This window comes from Pantherophis guttatus, chromosome 4 (assembly GCF_059756535.1).
Source record: "Pantherophis guttatus breed Tessera chromosome 4, ASM5975653v1, whole genome shotgun sequence".
Taxonomy (NCBI): Eukaryota; Metazoa; Chordata; class Lepidosauria; order Squamata; family Colubridae; genus Pantherophis; species Pantherophis guttatus.
In genome coordinates, this window is record NC_142066.1 from 43,046,308 (window position 1) to 43,057,240 (window position 10,933).

The following is a 10,933-nucleotide window of genomic DNA, read 5'->3' on the forward strand; positions in this document are numbered from 1 at the left end:
ATTGCTCCCATAATCTGGGTCCTTATTTTATCTACCTTTGAAAGGATGGAAGGCCTTGAGCCTGGTGAGATTTGAACTTGCAGTAATTGCAAGCAGATGTTAATAACAGTGCTTTAGTCCACTGTACTACAGGCTTATACAGGTATAGAAAAAAGTTTCTATACTTTTTCATAAATTTCATTCTATTTCTTTGGACATTTGCAAGCTGTCCAAAAATGTTGCTATAATAAATTAATTGTAGTATTCTTTCCGAACATATGTCTATCTCAAAGGGGATAGATGGAAAATCCCAAGTGTTGAGCTAGGATTGCGAAAGCTACAGTTGAAAAGGCTTAAAGGCATTGGAGATTCAGATCTACCTTTAGAGACCGGATAATTTGGGGCCAGGGACTATTTCGCAATCCAAGACGATTGCAGTCGTGAAATGTCTGGAAAAGAGCATGCTGTGGTCACCATCTTAAGCTCCTGGAGGAATGACAAGTTATTTTAATGTAAATTTTAATTTGCTCTTAACCTGGGGTTTTAAATTTGTCTTGGGCTAAATTGATTTAATTCGATTTTACTTTTGTTCTTAATTTTTGTATTTTACGCGTTTTATTCTGTGCCTGTTCACCGACCTGAGTCCTTCGGGAGTAGGGCGGTATACAAATTAAATAAAATGAAAAAAAATGAAATGAAACTAAACTAATGAAGGGTCCTCCTAACTTTTTCATCTGAACTAAGTGGGAGTTCGATTTATTCGCCCCCAAACAGCAATGCATCCTTAGGGGCGATGCACTGACCGTCCTCCACTTTGCAGCCCACCGTAGGCAGTTTTACTGCAGGTTAAATTTAACTCCCCAACACGTCATCTGCAGCCTTTTCAATTGAAATGCAGGCGTGCTTCCTCAAGAAAGAGCCTCTACTAAGCAGTCCAATTTCTCTCGGTTCAGCGGGCTTAGGATCGTAGCCGCGCTCTGCATCCCCTCATTGCTCTCTCTATGGTCTTTTATTGAGAACAAGTTCATTCAAAATTTAAACCAGGTTTACTTCAGGGAAAATATGCATAAAACGCCAGCTCCGATTCCCAGCTCGACCCCCACCCCCACCCGGGAGATTCGCCGGCTCAGGACCCGCCCCTTCCCTGGCGCTCCGCCCCCTTTTAACCGGCCTCTGCTCCCCGTGGTGTTCTTTCCAAACGTTGGCTGGGGATTCTAGCCCCGCCCTAGGAAGGAACCGCCGAACAGCCAGCCAACCGCCCCTCGCTTTGCTGGGTGACGTCACGTGCGTGCGTGGGTGCGGGAGGGGCTGACGTACAGGCGGGGCGCAGTCGCCTTGGCCACTCGTCCTTTTTTTTTTTTTTTTCCGCCTAGGCTGAGAGGAGCCAGGTGGCTAAAAGGGGGAGAGACGAGCGCATCGGGCCCGGTTTGGCGCGCCGGGATCGATTTCCGCGCTCCCTTTCCCCGCGCCATTCCTTCTGCCACCTCAGCGAAGGTTGCAGAGGCGCAGCGGGGGCGCGAAGGGTGCCGCCGCTGCGGCCTGGGCCTGAAACAAGATGGCGGCCCCGGGCGAGTACTTCAGTGTGGGCAGCCAGGTGTCTTGCCGGACTTGCCAGGAGCAGCGGCTGCAAGGCGAGGTGGTGGCTTTTGATTACCCCAGCAAGATGTTGGCACTCAGTATCCTGACTGGAAAGGGAGGGAGCGGCAGGGGAGAGCTCCGGCAGGGCAAGGGGACGCCGTCGCTGGGCCTGCGAGGGGAGCTGCATGGGGGCACGTGAGCTGGCTCAGCTCGATCCTCTTCGGCAGATGAGGGGAACGCTTGAGGTGCTGTGACGGATTTGGAAAGGTTGGGGCTCTTGCTGGAGTGATCTCTACATCGAAGACTCGTGGAAGCCTAGGAGCGTGGTTTTTCGGGGAGGGGGCCTAATGGTGAAAGACTGAAGGGCTATCTGGGTATTATTTGAGCCAGGTAGTTAACGATTTGCATGTGGTATTGGAGACAGAAGTGAGCCTGTGCAGGAAGGAGGGTGAAGATGAGCCATTAAGCTAACCAGGTTAAGGAAAGGGAGAAAACTCAGTGCTAATAGATGGATCAGAGGTGAAAACTGAAGCCCAGAAAGTGCTTTCTGATATTGTAATAGAAATGGAAGAAAAATTGGGGGGTTATCTCAAGAACGTATAATTTATGAAGATAGGGTGTGGGAAGCTGCTTTGAGGAAGAGAAATGGAGAGTGGTGCAGAATTTTGTTGACGTGTACCACTTGATTTCTAAGTATTTGATGACTAGTAATCAGTGTATGAATAATCTTGGAAAAGTATTTATGCAAGTCAATCTATGTAAGTCTTCATTTGCTGTTTATGTAATTGCTTTTGACATGTGTGTAATGTAAATCTTTCCAGGTTTACATTAATATTTGGTTTGGGATATCTTACTGTTATATTGTTTGGAAAAAGATTTGCAGCAAAAAGAAAGGTGTGTTGAAGTCTTCAATAGTTATTTCTTGCAACTGCTGTAGATCTTCACTGACTACATTTAGGCCATAGTTCCTGAATTGAAGAACTCAGAAATTAATGAATGATGAGATGTGATTAGATTATTTTGGTGTGATGTACAAACATAGCTGTTAAAAGGCACGAAACCTAATAATGCAGAAGTCTATCTGACATCTTTCTTGATCTAAGAAATAATACTCATAACTGATAATAGTAGCCCAAAACAATTTTATTGAATAGAATGTCATAGTGAACATGGGTTCAGGAGACTGAAACTCCATATCTTCTCTTCCAAGTGCAGTTCATTTCAACTTGTAAGGCTTTGAAAGGGTGAACTACTGTAAATAAATTCATAGAAAAAATGAGTATCCATAGTGGTGCACACTAACAGCACAACATGCTGTTGCAATCTTGTGATAGGAGGCTTTAATCTGTTACAGAAAAATCTTCATTTTTTTAATTACTGACAATGAAATTAGTATTCTAGGTGATTTGACAGCAACCTCATGGGTGTAAATGAATAGTCCACAGAGACTTTGTTCCCTTGCAGCAGTTTTACAGAGAGACTGATAAAGCTACTAAGAAAATGATTGTTGCATTGGGTAAGGTTTGGTTTACAGTATATAGTTACCACCTGTTGCTGGATATTTTAAGGGAATCAATCTTGTTGAATTTGTTTGTAATTTTCCCTCCGGAGGCAATCCTGATTATATTGGATGTACTATAAAGATACAATCTTCCTTCGTAGAAGTGTATCATTCTCTGAATTGCTATACAACTTTTGTATGTTCCTTAATGTTTTTTCCCCAGAATGCCCTTCCTCAAGTGGTAAACCTAACCATGCAGATATCTTGCTTATAAATTTACAGTATGTATCAGAAGTTAACATAATTAATGACCGCACAGAAACACCCCCACCTTTAGCTTCACTCAATGTTAGCAAGGTAAGAATCTTTTGTAAATATGTTGAAAATATTGAAGCTACATACACAAACTTCACAGCAAAAATGTTTTTTGTTTAATTCCAATTGACTTTTAAACTGCATCTTGATGTTTTTAAACCATTATATTTTCAATAGCAACAATATAGTTTTGAAGTTAATGTTTTTTCTAGTAATTAATTTTTCTAGTATATAAATATCCAAAGCACCTGAGGGCAGGACAAGAAGCAATAGGTGGAAACTAATCAAGGAGAGAAGCAACCTAGAACTAAGAAGAAATTTCCTGACAGTGAGAACAAATAATGAGTGGAACAACTTGCCTCCAGCAGTTGTAAAAGCTCCAACACTGGAAGTTTTTAAGATGTTGGATAACCATTTCTCTGAAGTGGTGTAGGGTTTCCTGCCTAAGCAGGGTTGTTGGACTAGAAGATCTCCAAGGTCCCTGCCAACTCTGTTATTCTATTCTATTCTATTTCCTAATCCAGGAATTCTTAAACCCTAGCATGGCTGTCATATAAACAATGAATTAGTGTATGCAATCCTTCTCATGAATAGATCAAATTATGGCTTTGGCTTGGCCAGGAAATATAGTACTATGTATTTAATATTCTCTTGACTTTATCAGCATTAGTGGTCAACTTTGACTTTTCTTTTACTGCACCACAAAAATATGTTCATTTTGAAAGCTGCAAGTTAAAACAACTTTTCCTTTTCCCATAGATGCTCGGTCTTTTGATTGCCTGGAGTTGGAAATGACTGGTGTATATAGATTTATGTATGTAGATGAGTAACTACCCTGTTTCCCCCAAAATAAGACGACATCTGATAATAAGCCCAATCGGGCTTTTGAGTGCATGGCAATAAGGCCAAGCGCTTATTTCAGGGTTCAAAAAAATATAAGACAGGGTCTTATTTTTGGGGAAACAGGGTATTTTGTAGGGGTAATGGGAGAAAACTATTGTTCAAAAGTTCCTATTTTCTACATGTTTCATGTGGCATTTGGAAGGCTGAATAATACACATTTCAGTTTATACTAAGTGTCAAGTAATTTGACTTTGCACTGGAAATGCAAGTGTACAGCAATATTTACAATTGTACCAATTGAGTATTACAGCTTGCAAAACTATCATTATATAGAAAGGTAGGTACTGCTGCTTTTCAGAATTTTGATTTTGTAGTACAATTTTGCTAAAAAGAAGACAAGACTTTATTTGGCCAAGTGTGATTAGACACATAAAGAATTTGTCTCCAGCCCAGAAACTCTCAATGTACCTGCAAAGTAACAGAATAATTATAATAATGATACCTATAAATCAGGGTAGTAGAGAAAATAAGAAGGATAATGATGAGGATGATGCTATACAACATGGGTGGATATACTTGGACATAGGATAGTATTGTGAGGATTAGGTTTTCACAGAGTGATGGCACAAGGGAAAAATGGATTTGCCTATAGAAATATAGTTCTGTTATATAGGCCTGTTGCGGATATTCCCAATTAAGTGTCTTCTTTGTGTGTCAAAGCTTTCAGTGGCACTTGTTAATTGAAAGAATATGGGGATTTGTTTGTGTTGTTTGATAGCCACATTTTTGTTCTTGCCAAAGAAATAAAACAAATGGATTTGGTTAACTAACTTTCTTTCCCACAAATAAAGCTACAGATGGAGCATTTTGTACATTTCTAATAGACTAGTGTTTCTCAAACTTGGCAACTTTATGATGTGTGGACGTCAACTCCCAGAATTCCTGGATTTGGATATTAGGTTGGACTGCTATATGTCAGCTGTACCTCATTTTCCCCTCATCTTTCCCCCTCCTCCTTTTAATCATTTTAAAACTATCCCTTTGCTTCCACATTTAAAATTATCTTGAGTTTTATGTGTTTTGATTTGGAGAGTTTTCACCTAGTTAAAGAACTTAAGTTCATGAGATGGGATTTGTCCCATCTCTGTCATCCAGACATCCCACAAATTGAATTCCACTTGAAGACTAAAGTTACTGCATCTCTCGTGCACCTTTACAGCTTGCAAGCAAAGCACGGATGGAGAAGGAAGAAAAGATGAGCCAAGCATATGCAATTAGTGCTGGGGTCTCCTTGGAAGGACAGCAATTATTTCAGACTATACACAAGACGTAAGTAACACAATTTATATAGATATAATGATATTAGTAGGCAATACTAATAGAGTACATTTATAGAGTACATTTATCCCTCCCAAGTGCTCGATCCCAACAAATGCAAATGGACATTAATTTGTTTTTCTTTCATTTTGCTTAAAAATCAGGAGTTTGCAAATAAAACTGATTCCCCCCCTCACTTTTTGTGATTAAAATTGAATACGTTAGCCAAATTATTCTAACCCCAGATAGTTTGGATTGTTATGGCTATTTGGTACAAAATTGTGTATGATTATTTGCTGGTGAACCTACGTTGATAGTATGAATTTTACTTCGTGAATGTTTTACTTCTTCATTTTCATTTAGCAAATATGTTTTATGCAAGTCACCTCATTAAAAAAAATCCCACTGTATATTTTAATTACTTTTTGAGATGCAACAATATTTCTAAAGGGTTTAAATTCAGTAATGAAAATAAAAATTACATTGAAACTAGTTTATTGTGAAGGGTGCACAGTTGTTCATTAAAAGAACCAGTTTACAGCTTAAATGCCTGTTACATACTTCAAGTCAGTTTGGTAAAACCACACAACAGCATTCAAACATACAAAGCCATTAATGTGGTTTATTTCATTTTGATCTAGCATTATGTGTAAGGTAATTCCTTGTGGTTTATGATTTATGTGTTAGACATGCTTACCAATTTAATCATATTTTATTAATAAAAAACATAATTCAACATTATGTGAACCTAATCTATATATCTCTACAATTATAAAGTTCAGCATGTATAGCTATTTAGATGATTGAAAAAAAGGATAATGTTAAATGAACATTATGGACTGATTAAAATAAAATTTAACTGACTCTTTTGTAAGTTTGTATATTCACCGAACAAATTCACAGCATGAAAAACTAGTACAGGTAGTCCTCAACTTATGACCACAATTGAGCCCAAAATTGTGTTTGCTAAACAAGACAGTTGTTAAGTGAGTTGTGCCCCATTTTACAATCTTTTTGCCAGAGTTGTTAAGTGAATCACTGGAATTGATAAGAGAATCTGAGTTTCCCCATTAACTTTGCTAATTGGAAGCCAGCTGGGAAGGTTACAGATGGTGCTCACATAACCCCAGGACCCTGCCAGTTGCCAAGGACCTTAATTTTGACCATGGAGTGCTACAATGGTCATAAGTGTGAAAAACGGTCACAAGTCACTTTTTTCAGTGCTGTTGTAACTTTGAACAGTCACTAAATGAATGGTTGTAAGTCGAGGACTACCTCTGTAGGAATGTTCAGGAGTACTTGTTCTTGGGCTAAAAAGAAAGTCATTGGACAGTTGGTGACAAGAACAAATAGCATTATCCTGTTCCCTTTTTCCATTGCAAATTCCCATGAATTTTCATTAGTGAAAGCAATAAATTTTTCTCTGTGCTTTCTCCAGTATTAAAGATTGTAAATGGCAAGAGAAAAATATAGTTGTGATGGAAGAAGTTGTCATTGCCCCTCCATATCAAGTGGAAAATTGTAAAGGCAAAGAGGGGAGCGCCCTAAGTCATGTACGCAAAATAGTAAGTATACAAAGATCAGAAGGTTATCAGGGAAAAGAGAAAAGGGGGTTCAGAAAACAGCTGCACAAGCAAGCTTGACCTTGATCATGCAGATTCAAAAGTGAACTTAAATTGAATTCACATATACTGCTTAGCCATTAAATGGTTTGTTTTGATTTTGGCATATATGTGAGCCCAGCCACTATAACTCATAAATACTAGCTTCTGCATATATTCTGTAAATTCAGACAATTGTGCTTGTTTCAATAATGATGCTTCAGTAGACTATGGTGATGCAGTGTATGAATATAGCTCCCCTATTGTCAGGCTCAGGCCCAGAGATGAAACAGTGAATCCAATATTTTATTTCCTTACACCAAATAGGCAAATTCTTGCCAAACTAAAGCTATAACTTTCTAAGCTACAAGATATCCAGGGATATTCTTAAACCTCTTTAGCCCTTCCCCTTTCAATCTAGGATTGTGCAGTCTTGAGCTGGATCTCCCTCTGGGAATTTTCTGAGTTGGCAAAATCCTCTTCCTCTGCTGCTGCAGGTGCGCATTCCATCACCTGTATGCCTCAAGCAATACAGAGAGTCATTGACTGATGACTAGTGGTTTAATAAATGTTCAGTGTTGGAAAGGGTAGTTTACAGCCTGTAAAGCACTTCTGGCTGTTATAAAATGTTTCTCATGCACACGCCCCAGTGGTCATATGACCGCATTTGGGGCATTTGGCAACTGGCTCATATTTATGATTGGTTGCAGTGTCCCATGCTCACATGACCACAGTTTGTGTCATTTTTTGCCAGTTTATGGCAGGAGAATGGATTCCAATTTAGGATTGCATGACTCATTTAACAACCGCTGTAAAAACAGTAAAATTGGATTTGATCATGTCGCTGACTCGACTTATTGACCACAACTTATGATTGAAATTCCAGTTTCAATTGTAGTTGTAAGTGAAGGACTACCTGTAATTTTTTTTTAATTAAATATCTGATCAAACAAGAGGCAAGCTAAAATTCAGATGATTAAAATGATAGTTGCATTTGTAATATAGAATGGAATTTCACAATCCTACAATAGTAGGACTCTAAGAAATGTCTGTGTCGTTTTTCAAACATGTTCTGTATGTCAAAGAATGTAATACTAATATGCAGTCCCTTGATACAGTTTCCTAAATATTCTTTCACATTTGTAATGGAACACAAAAACCTTGGTTTTTTTCTGTTTTCTTTCTTTAAAAAAAATCTTGATTTCTTTTATGATTCATAAGTGACCCTCAGTTTCAAACTGTTATAAACCAGGAGTCCCCAAGCCCCAGTCTATGGCCCTTTGCCAGGAACAGGGCCATGAAAATGTTGGGGGGATGGCTCATACGTGCACAGCTGCATTTATGAAAGTGGCATGTGCACAGACGCAAAACCATCCCCTCTTCTCTGCTGCCATCGTTTCCTCCAGTCTGCCAAGCTGAAAAGGTTGGGGAATGCTGTTGTAAACCATCTTGTTGTAATCAACACTTCCAGCCTCATGAACCACTACTTTTCATGAACATGCCAGTAGTTCTGCTGTCTAAAATGAATGCTAACTTCCTTGCCTCCTTTTCCATTCAGGTCGAGAAACATTTTAGAGATGTCGAAAGCCAAAAGCTGATGCAGCGTTCACAAGTCCAGCCAACACAGAAGGAAAGCGCCCTCTCATCCTGAGTCCCGCCTGCCCTTCCTGGTTGCGACAGAGTGCTCCTGCGGGGGGTGGGGGTGGGGGGAAACCCTTCGAACACGCAGCAGCAGATGACAAAGACTTCTTCAAAAGAGGTCAGGGGAGGGCAGGGGGGTTCCACTTCTATGTCGTGGCTACCCTGTAATGATGGGACCCACAGCTTCTGAACTTTAGACTTCAAAGACAAAAACAGAGAATAATTTAAAAACTCATTCATTACTTGACTAACAGACTCTTTACTTTTTGCCCACCAGGTTTCCCCCCTAGAACAGTCAGCTGTCTTGTATTTGAGGTTTTTCTCCCTCCCAGATTTTTCTGCTTTACTGAAATCAATTCCATGCCACCCCTGTTCCTGCTATACGCTAGGAGAATTCAGTTCCCTAGTTTATCACATTAAAAAGTGAAAAGACTAGAGGAAACAAGATAACAAGCTGACTGTAGTAATGTAATTGGAACTTTTCTGTGACTGGCGATCTCATTTTGGTTTTCATTTGCACAAGGCAAGGCTTGAATTAGCCTTATTTTTCTTATCTCAAAATATATATATAATATATATATATATATATAAAATACCCTTTAAATATTTTTCTGCTTCTCGCAGTATTCAAAATTGGGATCATGGCAGAAAAAAAAACCTCTATGCTTGTTAACAATCAAGCTTTCTGCAGTTGTCATGTTTAGGTATAATTCAGAAGATCAGATGTCTGCTGAAGCTTGGGTTTTAGTGGGTCATGCCCTATTCAGACTGCATACTTAGGGTGTTTGGTCTTTCCGTAAATTTTATCTTGTGCATTATGTTACATTGCCACAAATCTGAGCTCTTTTAATGCCACTGGATTAGAACTGCTAACCAAAACTACAGATCATAGTAGTGGAATCATTCTATCCTCAAAGGCATGAAAACTAGATCTCACAGCTTCCTCTTGCTCATGTGCTGTTCTACTGACCACAGCAAAGCACCCAAGGATTTTCTGTAGGTCAAGGTTGCTTGGGTGTAATATAGGAGGAACCATTTGTGTATTGCCCATAGTGACCCAATTGGGTTTGGGCAGGAGCGTGAAGATTTGGGCTTGAATTCACATGTGATTGTCCTTAGTCCTTCATTGGCCTTTTGTCCATGAAAATAAAGCATCTGAATTGGCAGGAGAATAAAACTGGCTCAGTGGGATTTTCCTCTGCAGCATAGTAAAAATATATTTCCAATGGTGTACAGCTGTGTCCATGGCATTTGCAGAGGGGCAAAGAGAAGTAAATAATACGTGGTGCAAATGATGCAATTTATATACTTTGTAAGACATCATGATGCAAGTATATAATCTGTATGTCACATGACACATGTTTCGACATCATGACTTACTGCGGATAGTGCTGGCTATATCATTGTTAAGAGGAGAGGTTACTTCAGCTTCTTTGTTTGTAGATGGTGATCAGGCACAGTTAGCTGTAGTTCCAGGGATCAAAGTATGATTCTTTGAATGGAAATAATCTCTGTTCTGGCAGAGCTGCAGGGTCACTTGGAGACACTGTCCAAAAAGTATTATTTCAGTCCATAAGTCTGTGTACTTCTGTTGGCTAAATGGTTGAAATGATCAGCATTTATATGATTTGCTTCTCCTGGACTTGCTGCTCGCAGGGTCATTCATAAGTATCCTTGGTTTGGAAATAAATATTTTGAAGATACATAGGATAAAAAGTAACATAGGATGGGAGGGTACTGTTGGGTTGGGTTTTTTTTTTTTTTTTTTGCTATGATCTCTTCTCCCCTTTCCCCTTTTTTGTTATTTTTAAACAAAAGGATAAAAATTTAAATAATTCAAGCCCTGCCTTTCAGAATGGAGGGATTTTTTTTAGCATTGTCTAGCAAAACCAATAAAAACCCAGAATTTTTTTAACCATCAATCAAGCATTTGTGTTGGTGGGTTTGTGTCTTTAAGCGTGCAGAGAATGTCGGGGGGAGGGTTCTACAGAGAATTGGAAAACAACATATCATATTGTTTGCTGAAATTGGAGGACACATGAGGATACACAGTTGCACATTATGTGCAAACTGGCATGCCAACTTGTGCACTCTCATATGTTTTGTTGGGTGTGCCTATTTTACATATTCCTACATCAGTTCTATATTTCTATGAAAG

At 39.2% G+C, this 10,933-nt stretch overlaps 1 protein-coding gene across 1 annotated transcript; it reads left to right on the forward strand.

Moving 5' to 3' along the window:
• Nucleotides 1–1,208: 1,208 nt before the first annotated feature.
• Nucleotides 1,209–10,697, forward strand: LSM12 (LSM12 homolog). Its single transcript, XM_034415415.3, has 5 exons — nucleotides 1,209–1,655; nucleotides 3,282–3,415; nucleotides 5,436–5,545; nucleotides 6,972–7,098; nucleotides 8,693–10,697. Exons 1-5 carry the CDS (start codon nucleotides 1,535–1,537, stop codon nucleotides 8,783–8,785), a joined length of 585 nt encoding a protein of 194 aa, XP_034271306.1. The 5' UTR covers nucleotides 1,209–1,534; the 3' UTR covers nucleotides 8,786–10,697.
• Nucleotides 10,698–10,933: the final 236 nt, after the last annotated feature.

Bases quoted from the DNA above. Each gene is read 5' to 3' on its own strand.
- LSM12 (XM_034415415.3), top strand. From the start codon at position 1,535: ATGGCGGCCCCGGGCGAGTACTTCAGTGTGGGCAGCCAGGTGTCTTGC. The intron at 1,656-3,281 runs GTATCCTGACTG...TTTTTTCCCCAG, and splicing joins CAGCAAGATGTTGGCACTCA to AATGCCCTTCCTCAAGTGGT. The intron at 5,546-6,971 runs GTAAGTAACACA...TGCTTTCTCCAG, and splicing joins TTTCAGACTATACACAAGAC to TATTAAAGATTGTAAATGGC.